Genomic DNA, 16303 nt, shown 5'->3' on the forward strand with positions numbered 1-16303 from the left:
ACAGAAATACGGGAACAAAAGGTGTGGTTGGACTACTACACAAGAGCACACAGTGGGATAAACAAAGTCAGCTGGGGAGCATCTCCCACCCATGCACTGCTCCTGGAACACACAGCCTGTGGCCATGCAGACCACACTGCAGTGCAGATATACCAGAGGCCTGAAGTAATAACTGAGGCAATTTTGGTCATGGTGTTTCCTGACTTCTTGGAACTCAGGAAGCTGACACAGAAGCATTTCAGCCTGACCATGGAGCTTCCCCCCAGCTCTCACCAAAACGTCTCTGCCAGTCCACAGTCACCCTCAGCCCCTCTCCTTCTCAAGGCTCTTCAAGGGCACATGGACAGAGCCAGTCCTTGATGGGGCTGATGGTCCTTTCCTGCTGACCAGTGACTGCTGCAGCCACTACAGGCAGTTCTAAGTCCCCACACTGGAAAGGCAGGACAGAGCAGAGCAAACAGCAAGAGCTGCTTTCTCCTGTGAGGCCCAACACCAGCAGGGAGAGTCACCGAGTCCTCTTGTGGCCAGGTGACAGCAACAGAGAGCTAGGATGGTTGGACAGTCTTTCACACCTGGGACAAACCCTTTCATCAACATCACTGCCATAAAGCATGCTCCCCCATCGTTCCCAGTCCAAGTCTCCATCCCATTTATCCTCTGCTCCTAGTTTCTATTTTGACGGGTTCCCAGCTTTACTTGGTGAGCAGTGGATTTTCATCAGCACAGTCACCACGAGCATCACTTCCCCCAAAGTTTCAAAACACTCCTCACCCCTCCCCACAGCCAAGAGCCAGAGAACTTCCCAGATAAGGCAGCTGAGGGAACTGTGACATTTTTAAATGACTAAGCAGTGTCCTTCCCCAGCCCTCTTCTCAGAAACAGATGAACAGCTTGGGGATGACACTTAACAAAAGTATTTGGTGAAGACTTGCAGCCCGGTCTGGTGTGGGGATGAGATTGCAGCAGATTGCAGGCAGGGTATTAATGGAAAGTACCAGCCAGCTGGCCAAGGGGTTATCAGCTCCTGCACTGAGGGCAGAGCTCCCCTGCCAGCGGGCACTTCCCAAAGCAGTCACACTGTCCACTGACCTCTGAGGGAACAAAGCCCCACAAGCCTCACGGGGTGAAGCACACTCACTGTCACTGCCTCTGAGCAGCACAGATTGCAGCGGTGCAGGAGCTCAGAGTGGCTGAAATAACTCCCAAGGAAAATGAGAAACCAAACTCCAGGACATTTCCCCCCTACTCCAGGAAAGGATCAGAGGTTTTATAGCACGGTGGGAGTAATGCAACAAAACCAGGCAGCCTTTCCAGCCAGGTGAGCCATTCTGCTCTAGCAGGAGCCCTGCAGTTGTGGTGTGCCAGGCACACAGGGCACGTGCTGATGTACAGGACCCTGCACACCTGAGGGCTGCAGCCATAGCACACACTGCCCAGCATGGCCTGTGCCAGACCCACAGTGGTGGGAAGCACTGCTGGCCTCTAGGAAAGGGCAGGAGCAGGCTGCTACCATGGGACATGTTAAACCAGGCTATAGGCTGCTTGTCAAGCCAGGGAAAACCTTACTGGTGGCAAGGGAACTGCTCTGGGGCCGCAGGATGATGGAATGCTGCATGTTAGGAGGCTCTGCTCTGAGGCAGGGATCACTCTCACCTGGAAACTTTGCATCAGGCACTTACCAGCCTCCAAGCTCAGAGGGCACTGATGGCACTTTAGGAAAGCTGTTCCTCTGGCAGACAACATAACAGGGCAGATCATCCCCTTCACTGTGCTCACAGACAGGCCCCAAAGACCAGAAGTAACAAATCACTTGTATTCCATAGCCTTTGCCAGCTGGCAGTAATGGCCCCAGGGGTCTATTCCTCTCTGAAAACACAGCAGCAGTTCTGTGTTTGAGGGTCATTAAATGCTGCCCACCCATCAGCTCTCAGCACTCACAGACTCCTTGCTGGTTACCATACCCCTACAGGCTCCACTCCAGAGGGGCTTCTCACAAATTTCAACGGCAATTAAAATTACATTAAATTAAAATTTGATTGTCCTGGGTGCCCATTTGTCCACCCTGGGGTACAGACAAGTCAGTGCACAGACGAGCCATGACCTCCCTGTCCTGCTCTCCCAGCAAGCTCCTCATACCTGCTGGGGGCAGACACGGCTGTCAGAGGAGAAACTCCTCCCCTACACACTGGCTGTTGAGCTCGTACTCAAGTGTGCACTTTTCTAAGCCTACACTTGTTAGGAGGTGCTACAGCATCTGTGAGCGATGGCTAAAGGCACTCCCACGTGTTTGTTTCTGGGCAGAAATACTTCACCAGCTCTTAAGCTAAAACATCTGAGACTTGCACTCATAACTTGGCCCGTGTAAGCCCCAGCACGCTCCCTGTCCCTGGGCTTGCCTGCAGCATGTCCTCAAAGCCAAGACACAGCCCTTCCCAAATGTTTTAAAACAGTGTTTTGCAACCTCTGAAACCATTTGAGAGATTGGTCACAGAGCCATTTTATTTGTCTCAGCAGCTAGGAGAGAAGCAGTAAGACCCTGACAGCAGGAACCACCAAGGTAATGGTCTGGGTGAGCACTGCAGGCTAAAGCCTTCTCCTGTCTGGGGCTGTTCAGTCAATGACAGTCAGCTGTAAGTTAAACAATCATTAAAATTTAATATCAATTTTGCAAATTGAAGCTTGAATGCTTCCCCAGTTGCTGCCTTTTTTCCCCTCCAAGGCTCACTGGGAGGAGATGGGAGTGTGAGGAGAGCTGGGGACTGTTAGAAGAAGGAGGGGGCAGGGATTGTTTCCAGAGGGAAGTGGGAAGAGAAAGGAAGTAACATCTAGAATGTGAATGGAGATAGGAAAAGCAGATTAGAATTCCAGTTCTGACTCAGTTTTGATCTAACTGATGGAGCAAGGGGAAGGAAAGAGTGCACAAGAGCAGTCACACCACTACAGACCTGAATTAACCCCTGCCTCACCACACACACTTTGGTGGCAGTCACCAACAAACCTCCAACAGCTGACAGGTAACAGAAACCTGTTGCTAAGTATCAGCTCCCAGACCTCCCACTCCTCCCATTGCTGCTGGCTGCAGGACAGGGGGGGCTCCCAAAATTGATAACTGTAAATGCCCAGCTGCAGACTGAGGCTTCTCACACTGTTGAAGGAACACCCAAGCCAAGCCAGCAGCACACTGACACTGAGAGAGCCTGCCTGCAGGCTCACAGGCACTGAGTGGGAACTGAACAGGCTGCAAGGGCTGCAGGACCTTGCTTTGATCTTCCAGGCTGGACTTCAGGTGCCACCAACAGCCTCCTAGATGGTCCTGCAGCAGTGTCTGGAACAAGAGCCATAAAACAATGTCTGCTCAGCTGCCAACACAGCTCACACAATTTGAGACACATTAAACCTTCTTCTGAGACAAACCTTACAGCCCTTTGTACATCAGCTCACTGGTTAACTTATTCCTCCTGGGGGATGTACATTTGAACTCTGAGATCAGACAACAGCCTGGGCCAAGCTGCCTTTGATCCCCATATTACAGGCAGTGTAACATGTTCTCTTCATTATAGGCAGCTGCTCTAAACTTTGGGGGTCAAAGGAAGTCTGAAAGGTGAGCACACCTAAGCAGGAGAATGAAGAGGGCCTTGTGATAAAAAAAAAACAACCCAACCTACCAGCCAGAGCCTGGGTTGTACATTCCAGCTCTGGAAGGCTGATGGACCCATCAGGATCCTGATGTCCCTACAGCCAGTGCAAAGAGGAACATAAGGACTAGCTGAGCCACGTCCTGCTTTCTCCTTCACCAGGGAGGAGCACAGAGCAGTGGGAAGGAGCAAGGCTCAAAGGCTTTGAAGCACACACCAATATTAGCCAAGGGAAGACAAGAATTTACGAACAGTATCAGCAATCACCACATCTCACTTTTCAAACAGAACACGACATGGAAGACACATGCAAGAGAGCTGCATTAATGCAACACTGTGAGATAAGATTAAAACTAGGAGGGAAAAAAGAATATTTATGAGAGCTTCCTAGTTCAGTGAGTCGTGTGGTGACATGGGCATTTTGATGCTCAGACATTAAGGCACAGCCACACGCACAGTGCTGGGTGCAGCCCCGCACTCTGCTGCTGGCAGGTGGCACGTGAGGAGGTCACAGGCGAGAGCTGCTCCAAACATCACTACTGCACTACATCCCTTGGCCTGATGAGAGACTTCATCTCTCCAAATGGCTTCTTCACTGTGAGTGCTAAAGTACTGCAAGGAGGAGACAGCAGGAACCACAGGGGCAGTAGGGCAATCAGTCATTTTCTCTCAAATGATATGAAAATAAAAGTGAAGCAGGAAGAAAGTGGTACCTCTGTCAAAGGTCTTGGTCTTCTCTCTACAACAAATTCTGTGTGGCAGAGCTCACAGTAACTTGTGTTGGAGGAGGATAACCATTTTTCCAGGCAGCTCTTGTGCACGGTGCCCAGTGTTCCTGTGCAGTCACACGGGGAAAGCAGTCCCTCCCCATTTCCACCTTCATGACAGATTCGACAGATGGGACCATCACTAAAGAGGCAGAACAAGAGACAAACAGAATGAAATCATGGTCAGAGCAGGCAGAACGACACAGGGCCACAGTGCCTGGTCCCACCAAGCCCCAGAAAGGCACATGCACAGCAAGCAGCATGTGGCAGAGCGTGTCTGGAGCCTGCAGCGAGTCTCAGGGGAGCACGGAGGTGCCCAGGACATTTGAGGTCAGTTAAATTAAGAAGCCCTGTTGACGAGCACCACAACACCCAAGGAAGCTGGCACAGAAGCGGCTGCAGCACACGTCCCACAGCCTCCAGCTCTGCTCACAGTGAGCAGGGGCTGACACAAAACCAGAAGACCACAGCAGAGCCAGATGATCCACAGTAGCCACAGCCCCAGCCAACTGCAGCCACTCAAGAGTCTAGCAATCAGTCACATTTATCAGATCACCTGCCCACTCTCGGCCCATCTCTGCTCTGCACCCTGGGCTGACAGGAACTGGGTAAGGAACAGAACGATCTACAGACCCAACTGCACTGATCCTGGAAGCTCAGCTCTCCAAGGACACAACATACTTCACAGCAAGCAGCCCTCAAACTAAGCTCTCAGCATACAGACCCTCTGCCCATCACAGCACAGTAACTGCCCTCTGGGTACCTCTCCACAGGTCATCAACCACGCTGCACACTCAGCCTCTCCCTGGCTACAGAAATGCCTTGGTGCTTCAGCAACAACCCCTTCTCACCCCTCCTTGGCCACAAGTTTCACCTACAGAACCACATATCTTTGATCTGCTCTCTTGGGAACTCAGAGGACCAGAGATGCTCATCAAAGAGAAGCAACAAACGCATTCAGAGCCCCTTGCAACCTTCCCTGCAGGAGGCCTGTGCTGCCCATGGCACTCGAACCACCCATCTGCTCCCAAGATGTTCCTCACACCTTCAACTGGCACCACTGACTGTGAACAATTAGTGCTACACCTTCCACTTGACCAGGTTGCTTAAAGTCCCTGCCAACGAGGCCTGGAACAGGGATGGGGCATCCCAAGGCACAGGTTTCTCAGCAGCCTTGTGCCACACATGCCAGCCCTGGGATGAAGATGTTTTGGGCTCCCTGGGAAGCCTCAAATGGCTCCAGTCACCGAAGTTCGCCGTTCTCAGCAGTCCAGTACAACTCTTTACCCATCACTGATATTGTTTAGAAGAAAATGTTGGGCAGCAGAGGTGCAGGGCAGCACCTGGACCGTGGGAACCAGGCACTCACTAGAGAGTCTCACTCTGCACTTTCCAACCAGCCGTTTCTTTCACACAACTGTTCTCTCACACCCGTATCTGCCCAGATTTGGGGGTGGGAGAGAGGCTGAGAAAGGAACATCTTTATTTCTTGAAATCCAGGTGAACAATATCAGCTGTCACCTTTTTCCATGTGTAGCTGCCAGAGCAAAAGCCACACTGAGCTCACCTCACAGTTCACACTCCACTACTACTCTGAGTTCAAAAACCCCCACCTGACTGCAGGAGTTTGTGGGATTGCTACACAACAGTAAGAGCAAGCACTTAGCAATCTTCAGAAGCAGCAGGGACATTTCCATTAGTTTGCACAGAAAGCAAGAGTGAGACATAGAAGCACAATTCAAGGGAAAGGAGCACACTGGGGAAAAAGGTTGGTGGGACATGAAGGAAAGGGAAGAGCCAGCAAGGAAATGCAGATCAGCTGGCTAAGGGAAAAGCAAGACTCCTGTCTTGATGCACCACAGGACATCTCTACTACTTTTAATTGGACCTTTACTCATAATTAGAGCTGTGAAGCAATGTACACCCACGGCACCATCCCCTTCTCTCTGTCAAAATCACTGGTGAACCACCAACCACGTTCTTTCCTCCTTTTCACATGCCTTTTATTTGGGGGACTTCCTCAGCCAGGACAATCCCTGTACCAGGAGCCTGGGGAGCTGGTGGGAACTCCATCCTCAGAGATCCTGGAAACTGCCTCGGAAAGGGCTCTGAGCATTCTTTCTCTGAAAGCAGCCTGGACCAGACATTCTACAGAATTGCCTTCCAATCTGAATTATTTGATGATTCTGTAACATTTATTGACAAAAAGTGCTGTACCAGAACAATCAAAGTGCAGCCTGCAGACAGAGCATAAGTGACAGATAGACAACCCCTCCAAGCCTCCAATGTTCTCATGCATCTGTTATTTCCTAAGAAAAGCGTCTGTAAGATATTTCATCTGTTCTGTTCCTGTTTGAGAAGTTTCATATTTCCAACACATTAATATAACCAATAAACAATCCAGAATGAAAAAATTTGCTGACAGTGGCGTGAAAAAAAACTCTTATCAGACTACATTTTCCTTCCTTCCTATCCGGAGGGGGTGGGGGCCCCGTCACACTCCCACACGATGCACTCTCAGACAGTTTTCCAGCAGGCTGTAGAGACCACCTCACTAATCCAACATTCCAGTGTAGCCACACTGCTCCCAGCTTCTCTGTGCTAAGTGCTGGGGACAGGGAAGGGACTGAAACCCACTACCACCGAAAGGTCTCTTAACCTGTGTTCCCAGGCAGTTTTCCCGCACAATCATTACACCTCCACAAGTTCTAAGGGTTTGAACAAGTTCTCGCACAGCCTGTCTGCTGCCAGAGAGCAAGCCCAGTTCCCCTCACATTTTCATTGGCCTGCTCCAGGTTTGCTGGTTGCAGCAGTTCTGTTTGCCTCCACTCTCATCCAGCTTCCCCGCATCCTTCCCCCACGCCTGCAGTCACCACTTTCACACCTCATCAACGTCTGGCCACATTACTGAAAAAAATAACAGCTGTTCAGACAGGATTTGTGAACGTGAAATGTGATCGTCCTCACTCGCTGGACTGAACAATGTTGCCAAGTGTCCTCTGCTCTGGAAGCTGCTCAAAATACACGACAAGAAGTCACATCAGGAGGCGTCTGAACCAGTGAAGCTGCCACTTGTTCCCCGTAGCAACAACTGGATGCTGCAGTTCCTGCAACACAAACACCCTCCCATCCCTGGGGCTGCAGATCAACACCACACCTTTACTCCGTGGACTTTCCTGGAACAGGGGCTGTGCTCCACTTCCAGCCTTTCAGTCTCCTCCATGAACAACCTGCGAGCACGGCACCGCCTTCACCGCTGCCCCACGAGGACCTGGCAGCAGCACACAGAGAGAGGCCATCCTGCCACCTCCACCCAGAGCAGCCTCAGCTCTGGGGCTTCAATGAACACACAACTCCCATCCCACCAGCTCCTGGGGCTGCGGGAGCTCCGCACGGAGCACAGGCAGGGGAGCAGCCGGCTCACAGGGATTCACACTCAGCAATAGCCCCCTCAACAAACTCCTTGACAAAACAAGACTTCAGTGCCTCCCTCTGCCCCTGGAGCCACCAAAACAGAGGAGGAGCCCAGCCATGGCCACGCCAAGCCTGTCCCTGCAGCAGCCTCACCTCTGGGCGCCCAGCGCCTTGATGACGGTGGAGAGGAGCCGCCCGTCCTTGGCGGTGACCTGGGTGATGTACTGCGGGCGGCCCATGTCCGAGTCCTCCACCGACTTGGAGAGGGCAGCGCTGCCCGGGCAGTCGCACAGGGAGCCGGGGAGGTGGCAGCAGTCGCCCGTCGTCATGGCAGCTCCAGCCCCTCTGTCCCGGGACCGGCACCGGGGAGACCTGTGGGGACGGCAGCGCAGTCAGAGCCAGCAGAGCCCGGCCCCGCACCACCCTCCCAGGGCTGGCAGCACCCCAGGGCCCCGGCAGCCACGGGGCTTGTCAGTCTGCTGTCCCCTTTAATAGGCTTTGTGAGGCTGCCTTACCATAAAATTAAGACTCCAAATGTTCTACTTACATAACTTACCATCAGAATTGCAAATTTACCTTTCTCACAGAGAATTCCTGGTGCCCACCCTTTAACCTGATGAAGCCTTTCAAACCAAATGTGCCAACGCAGAGATGGAGAAGGCAACCAGAAGCCCCATGAGCCTGTGCTGTTCTGAAAACTTATATTCATGCTCTCTGGAAACGCAGCAAAGTTTCACCTGAACAGGCACCTGAACCCATTTGGTTCAGGGAGGCCCTTCTCAGCTGCATTCAGGAGCTTTCTGAGCACTTGAAAGTCTGTCCAAGCCCAAAGGGCTCCCCCACCCCACCTTCGATTTTTCTTTACAGAACTGCACTCGCTTCCGTTTCCACATTCCCCGTGGTGTGTCCCAACATGGAACGTGTGGGGCTGAGCCTCCCAAAAGCTCTGCAAGTGCTCCCCAGGCTCTCTGGGAAGGGCAGCAGTCCAGCTTGTCTCCTTTCCCTTCCAACTGCTCAGACCAATCACGGCTGCCACAAGAGCCCCACGCAAACAGCAAAGCACACCAGAGTATTTTCGGCACTTCTGAGATTTACCCAGCAAAGAGAACACACGGCTCAAACAGCAAATGCAAGAATCAGGAAGAAAAGCAGAGAAAAGCCCAACACAGCAAACCAGGAGCTGGCTGTGACGAGCCACATGTGGACAGGAGGGGAGGCAGCGGCTTGCCCAAGCTGCCAGCAACAGCAGTTCCTCCCTGGCAGGGGATACCTCATCCCCAAAGACAGGAATGCTCCACAGATTCAGAAAAATCCCATCTTCCCCCATTGCCTTTAGCCTGGTCCCTGAGAGGCAGCTGTGCAGAAATGAAGGGCTGGGGTTACAGTGAGTCACAAGCTGAACACGAGCCAACAACATCGTACTGCTGGTAAAACCAAAATCCCTGGGTCTGTAAACAGGACTGCCTTATGTAAGGCACGCACAGTAATCCCTGAGCGCCAGCACTGCTGGGAGCAGAGCTGGAATGCTGTCTCATCCTGGTGGCTGGATTTCAAGAAAGAAACAGATCCACAAAAGAAGTTCAAATGAAAGTAATGAAAAGGATAAAAGGTCCGCGGGAGGAAAAAAAAAAAAAAAAGCCTGAAATAAAATAACTCCAATCCCAAAGAAGAAATACGAAAATAATTAGGCTTGTTAAATTCAGGAGGGGGGGAATCTGCAGTCGCTGTCTCCTGGAGGTTGGAGCAGCCAAACAAACCTTGACCATCCCATCCAAGGAAAGGGTTTTTTGTTTAGAGATGTCTGTGCACAACAGGAGTCAAACATTCCCATGAAACTACGGTTTTGTCAGGTTTAACTAAGCCAAAATCAAACTAAAATAGCTAATGAAAATAAGGGCTTGTTCCTGGTTGGAGGCTTGGCCACACTACAGAAGAAGAAAACAAAAAGCCAGTACAAGAATGTGACCCTTGCAGCCCTGAACACACTGATTTGGGTAAGCACAAGTGTTTTCTCATGTCTTGGAAATCAAGCAGCTCTCATACAACCGAGGGCTTCATCTGTCAGGATGGCTTCCTTCATGGACACATGTTCAAGGGGAGAGAGCCCTTCAGTGGTGTCTCAGCACCAGATGCCAGCTTGGGTAGCAACCCCTCATTTTACAGAATATTTTCTAATTTCTAATAGAAGACTTTCTAATCTCTTTATTAAAGCTGCTCTTGATAACTATCTGTAATCCTTCCTTCCTGAACAGGAATAAGCTTGAGCTTGCAGGCAGGCCAATCCCCATCCAAACAAATGTGAATCTTTTCATCAACTTAAAAATTAACTTCACAGATTCAGCCTCTCTCTCCATCTGTGCAAAGAGCACACTGGGTTAGAGCCACTTTTCTTATTGCTCTCCTCTTTAAAAAAAAGGCTACAAACACTCCAACTTTAAGGAGCAAAAACCAAGATGACAAATGCTATTGGAATGACTTAAGTCAGCTGTTCTACAACTTAAGGAGTTATTTCAATTTTCACAACCTCTTACTGACTCAGGCATGAAAAGATGTATGTTTTTAACAAAAAGATCTGTTCCATTTGTTCGGCCAAAATGTTGTTTATTTCTAAGTCCAGAGGAAAAAGGTCCATTTTGCGTATTGGAATAAAACTGCCCTCACTGCCTGTGTCCTGGGAGTGTTTACACTGAGGCTCTTTGTGCTCCCCATCTGACAGGCACAGGCAGCCCCATGGCCTTGCCCTGGCAGCCCTGCTCAGGCTGGAAGGGAATGGCCACCCAGCCTTTCTTCAGGGTTTCTCTCACGGGTTATTTGGCGTTTCCTGGTTGGGGTCCAGCCCAGGGTAGAACCTGAAGTCACTGCTCTAATATCTGACTCGTGCCAGTGAATACAAAGGAAAAGCAGCAGGGTTTTCATGGACACAGTTAGAGAAGAAGTAACTGAAATCCAGAGGTAACATCTGCAGTGCGCTGGGGCTCTAGTTCCATACCCAGCGGAACACGAACCTCAGTGTACAGCCAAGTCAGTCCCGAGCCTGCCTCCCCAAAGGATCAGCTCATCAGCACACAGCCTTCCCTCACAGCTGTCAGCAGCTCATCCAACCCAAACCCAGTGTTCCCAGAATCGTTCAGGTTGGAAAAGCCCTCTAAGATCACCAAGTCCAACCATTCCCCCAGCACTGCCAAGGCCACCACTAACCCATGTTCCCAGGTGCCACATCCACACATCTCTGAAACCCCTCAAGAGATGGCAACTCCACCACTGCCCTGGGCAGCTGTGCCAGTGCCTGACCATCCTTTCTATGAAGGAATTCTTTCAATCTAAACCTCCCCAGCAAAGCTTGAGATCATTTTCTCTCATCCTGTCACCCGTTAACTGGGAGAAGTTCCTGATCCTCACCTGTTGCACCCTCCTTTCAGGGAGTTTTAAACAGCAAGAAGGTCTCCCATGAACCTCCCAGCTCCCTTAGCTGCCCCTCATCAGACTTGTGCTCCAGACCCTTCCCAAGCTCCTTTTACAGCAGAAATGCCAAAATCCTGGAGAGAGAAACGACCCAAACAGCTGGTTTGAACCACACACTGGTTTTCTCTAAGCACCTGGGATTTCTGAGCCCATACTTTGGGGATACATTTCTTGTTCACGTTAAAAAAAATCTTCAAGACACTAGGCTTATTATCAGTATCTCCTCTGCTGCCACAGTTAGACATGATCAAATAATCAGAAGTCTCTTCTCAACAACATTTTGTATCCTCAGCTTCTGAGAAGACCAAGGATATAAAGGGCTGAGTTTGTAAATATTACTCAAACTGAAGAAAAACAAACCCTGTTTGTGGAAAGTTGGCTCAGAAGAAGGAGTTCTGCACCAGGACTCCAAAACTCAAACACATGCAGCAAAATGAGCCAGTTCCTCGAAGAGCAGCTCATGCTCCATCGCTGCTCCAAGGTAGAGACCAGGGTGCTGGGGTGGGATCCTGCTCCATGGTCAGCAAGAGATTCCCCCTCATCCATCCTCAGGCACTGCAACAACGTATGCAATCCAGTTTATATCATCCAAAGGGCAACTGGGGGGCAAAACTCCCTCCAAAGACTGCAGAGATCAGGCTGGACCAGTGCCCTCCACGCAGGAGACATGCCCGGCGGGAACGAGCAGGAATCAAGGAGCTAAGGGGTCCCCCGGCTCTGTTCTCCATATTTAGACTTTGCAGATGGATGAAACAGTTATTTCTCCCACAGCAGACCAGATGAACACCTGGATCAAAGCCACAACGGGAGAAGCACAGTCAAGGTGAGAAAGACATGAGGAAAGGCTGTTGATCAGTGGCAGTTGATCAGTGGCAGTTCCGGGGACTGGTCGTGGCTCCTGCTGCTCCCGGCCTGTCCACTGGTGAATATCCCAATCCATGTAAAGCCCTGGAGCAATTCTGAGCCTTTGACTGGATCCAGAGCAAAGTGGAACTAGAATCAGCTCCACCTTCTCCAGGTGCAGTGCGTACAGTTCAGCTCCTGAACAGACTGGCTTCCCCAGGCATCTCCACCAAGAAATACACCCGGCACACAACCCTGCCAGCGGGGTCTGATCCCGAGCAACCCACTTCCCTGATCACTGTAACCAAGACTGGCACCTCACCAACGGTGCCACCAGAGATAAACAAGTTGTGTCGCCAATGTAACCCACCCATCTGTACACAAGGAATTGTTTTCTTTTTAATTTAGCACGTAACCCACTCACTGACTGCACATCAGTGCTCCAACTGCTGCTCACGTGAGCTGATGTTTGATCCTGGGTGAAAGGCCACCCAGGCTGCTTTCCAAAGCCCTTTTAGCCAATTTGGGCACACAAACACTGAGTTTTCTCATCATATGATCCTGCAAATGTCACCAGTGAGCCAAACATCTTCAGGTGCTAAAGGGCATTTCCAAATATCAGTGCTTTCCTTTTCACCACAAAAACGGCATTTCCCAAATCCTGAGCCCTGCAACCATCTGATCACATCTCAAGGGAGACACAAAGAACTGCTTTCTTCACACATTTAAGCACCTGCTCCCACACACCCTGTCTCACCCAGCTAATGCACACTGAACATCTGAGACACTGCCACCAGAGATACACCAGTGGGATGCCATGAGTGGCCTGAAGTGCTCCCTGCTACTGTTGAGAGGCTGCATTAGTGAATTAATCTAAAGAAAAAAAAACCAAAACAACTAAAAAACCCCAAGAACCAGTCCCAAATTGCTGCAGGGCTTTGTTTTCAGTTTTGTTTGTTTAAACATACTCTCTTGCTGAGAGTTGAAAACCACAGCATTATTTTCTTCTTTATTAAAAATACATGATTTTAAATATCAGCTGACTCCCCACAGTTACCCTGCAGGTCTGCTATGCAACACCTTAAAAGTACCCAGAAAGCCAGCACAGGATCTGCCCACGCTTGACCCATCAGCAACTCGCCCACTGCGCAGGGCTCGTGAAGAAATCTCCTCAGTCCTGTGCTCAGAAGTCACCTGAGCACAACAGTCCTAAAGTCAGGGAGCCCTGTTCAGTGAGAAAAGTGAGACAGCATTTTATGGCATATAACCCAACACTTTAAATAAGATCTGATGCCACACAACAGCTTCTAAAGCATTTTAAAATTTGGTAAATAGCACACAGGAAAGCGTTTCACTCCCCAGCAGCTTCTCAATTTCCTGCCCTGCCTGCAACATCTGGTTGGCCATTGCAGCTAAAGGAGGTGCTGTAAAAACTTCAGCCTTAACTTGCACTTCAGACAGTGCCAGCAGAGCAATGCTGTGGATCAGAGCCAGGGGACAGCCCTGACCATGGGCTCAAAACAAAGCCCAGAAAGGGAGAACAAAATAATCAAGGGACAACATTCTGGGAGCTTGTGAAGCTTCTGAGAAAGCTTCACACCAGGAACCTCCTCCTACACCTTTAACAGGCAAAGCTCGGGGCGAGCAAGGTGAACCCACAGAGCCTGACCTGCCTCCTCCCTGGGGCTGTTTACAGTGCTCACAACGTGCTCCCAGTCTAACCCTGTAACACCCAGGAGGTCACAGGCTTTGAGGATGCAGCATTTTTGGACTCCTGCCTTTGTCCCATTTGTACATGGGCAGTGACTTGGCTTGGTTGCCCCTCCACTGTCCCAGTGCCACAGCTCAGCACCCACCTTCACTCCCTGGCTGCTGCTGGGGACAGACAATCACAGCCTCTCTACACCAATCCACTATCTAGACATATTCTAGAAGCTCTCTGAAGTCTTGATTATTATTATTATGGTCTGATGGCAAATGGGTTTGTTTTCCAGACACAGATGAAGAGAAACTCTTCCATTTTTTTCCGAAGAGACACACTGCCAGGATCTGACTGCTATTCCCCACTGCTAAAATATACTGCAGCAAGCCTCAGTGATCAATAACTTGTTTTCCAAAGCCTGCATCCATGCACATCCCTCCTCTCCAAAATTCAGCATATTGGATCGACATCTGCAGTAGCTTCACTTCACATCTTGCAGCACTGGAAAACCATGGGCTGGCAAAGATGCAGAGGGAGGGAATCCTGATTGGGATGGGTCTCACGTGGGCACAGCAAAGCTGTGACACAACAGGGCTCCCATCACCCCTGAGACTGACCTGAGACTGATCATGGGGTTCACCCCACTTTTTTTCAATCAAATTTTCTTCTAGAAGATTGTTGCCTCATATATAACAAAGTTACTCAATATTCAAAAAGAAACAGGGTTCAAACTCACATGCTCAGGAAAAAAATCAGTATAAAAAGGAGAAGCCTAAAGGATGATTTTTTTTCTTGCTGCGCTTGGGAAAGATCAGGCTGTGCATTACAGCTGGAATGCCAAAATGAACAAAGTTATCTCAGATCTTCCAAGACTCTTTATCTGCCACAAGGCCATATGAAAGGAAAGTTTACTGCACTTTAATTACCAACATCTGGAAATCTGAATTGCAACTCCAGAAGAAAATTCTTTGCAGAGGGTATCTCCAAACAAAATTCAGCCATGTTAATACAAGTTTCATAAGGAAACAACTGAAAACCAGCTGGGACATGAGAAACACCTGCGGCTCCTCTGAGGACTTCAAAAGACATCAGCTTTTAGAGGTGAATAGCAGCACAATTCACTACATAATGCAGCTACACAGACCCAGCACCCGCCTCCCTCTGCATTTTATCACTCTCTGTCTGAAGGGAAAGATGCATTAGTAAGGTTTGAAAATTTTATTGAAATCATGAATCAGTGCAGGGGGGAAATGGGTTATTGTGCCACCAAGCACTGCTTGCAGGGTGCTACCCACCAGCGGGGACAGCAGCCAGCCCAGCAGACACAAGCACATCCCTGCCCTGCTGGAAGCACCAGAGCCACATGGCCTCTCCCATCTTACACCTCCAGCCTCTACTGAAACACCACCAGCAACACAAAGACACTCGTGCTATCGCTGCAGCCAGCTCCTCCTCAGAGAGAGGCAGCTCTGCAGCAAGGCCAGAGCTCAAGGGTTCCCCAGTCCTGCACAGCCACTTGCCAGGCAGTTTCAGTTTAGTCAGAAGAAATGGATTTTCCAGCTCTGGGAGGTCCACCAGGAACCAGAATTTTAGTGTAGCAGTTCCACATGCACCAGATGGAGACTGCAGTGCCCACACACTGCTGGGCCGACCAGCCCCTCAGAGGCCACGACTCAGGAGGATGTAAAGTATTATTTCAGGTTCAGGAATCCCTGAAATGGCAGAAAGAACTTGCATTTTCCTCAGTGTTTTCCCCCTGGGTTTAATAAAGCACCACTTACACTGTTGTACAAATAACAATGCTCTGCCTGGAGAAAAACTGGAGCTGGAATAAATGGCCAGCACGCAGCAGCCCTGCTCACTGCCCGCTCAGAAACCAGGCAGCACACTCAGCTCCCAGCAGACATCTCATGTGGAGTTTAACTTGACTATTGACATTTTTCAACCTAGCTATATTACAAATCTCTTCAGCACACTCACACTTCAAGGAGTTTTCCAGCAAAGGCAGCACCAAAGGCAGCTGTGACCCAGCACACCACTCTGGAGAGCTCCAAGGTGGGCACCAGCTGAGAGCACCCCCGTGGTCAGCCAAAGAGGAGGATTCACTGCTCCCAGCCAACTGCACCAGTGTCTCCCTTCTGCCCACTCCTTACCACCACAAGTTCCCTGCTCAATCCTTAAGTGAAACTTCACAGTTGGTGTCCCTGCTGCAACGTCTCCAGCTCAGTTTGCAATGTTTTGCTTAGGCTGCATTTCTAGTTCTTCTGGACACAGGCCTCGACTGATTTGTCTGCAGGGAAGTACAAGAAAAACTGGGAGGAAATAAATCAAGAACAGTCCAGAACTGTAGTTTTCCCTCCCACCATTTTCAAATCTAACCCCAAGCAGCTTTCAGCTGAAACAGGACTAAGGCTCTCAAAGCTTAAAAGAAATTGGTGTTAAAGCCACGAGCTTGGTGCATTCCCCTTTTTGCAGAGAAG

The 16303-nt window shown here is 50.1% G+C and overlaps 1 protein-coding gene across 4 annotated transcripts in view; it reads right to left on the reverse strand.

Annotated features, from left to right (window-relative positions):
- The window catches only part of MARCH2 (membrane associated ring-CH-type finger 2), a 34038-nt gene that overhangs the window by 8234 nt on the left and 9501 nt on the right, over positions 1–16303 (reverse strand). The window contains exons 1-3 of one of the 4 annotated variants that reach the window (XM_027909452.1): positions 15977–16216; positions 7970–8188; positions 4349–4544 (exon numbers count right to left, since the gene is read on the reverse strand). In XM_027909452.1, coding sequence (XP_027765253.1) covers positions 4349–4544; positions 7970–8145 — 372 coding nt within the window. In that variant the 5' untranslated portion in view covers positions 8146–8188; positions 15977–16216. Of the gene's footprint in view, positions 1–4348; positions 4545–7969; positions 8189–11895; positions 12158–15976; positions 16217–16303 lie in introns of those variants that run through there. The other 3 variants (XM_027909454.1, XM_027909453.1, XM_027909456.1) reach the window with 3 other exon arrangements.

Source organism: Empidonax traillii, unplaced genomic scaffold (assembly GCF_003031625.1).
Source record: "Empidonax traillii isolate 1590-97213 ecotype Southwest subspecies unplaced genomic scaffold, ASM303162v1 scaffold2140:size64023, whole genome shotgun sequence".
NCBI lineage: Eukaryota > Metazoa > Chordata > Aves > Passeriformes > Tyrannidae > Empidonax > Empidonax traillii.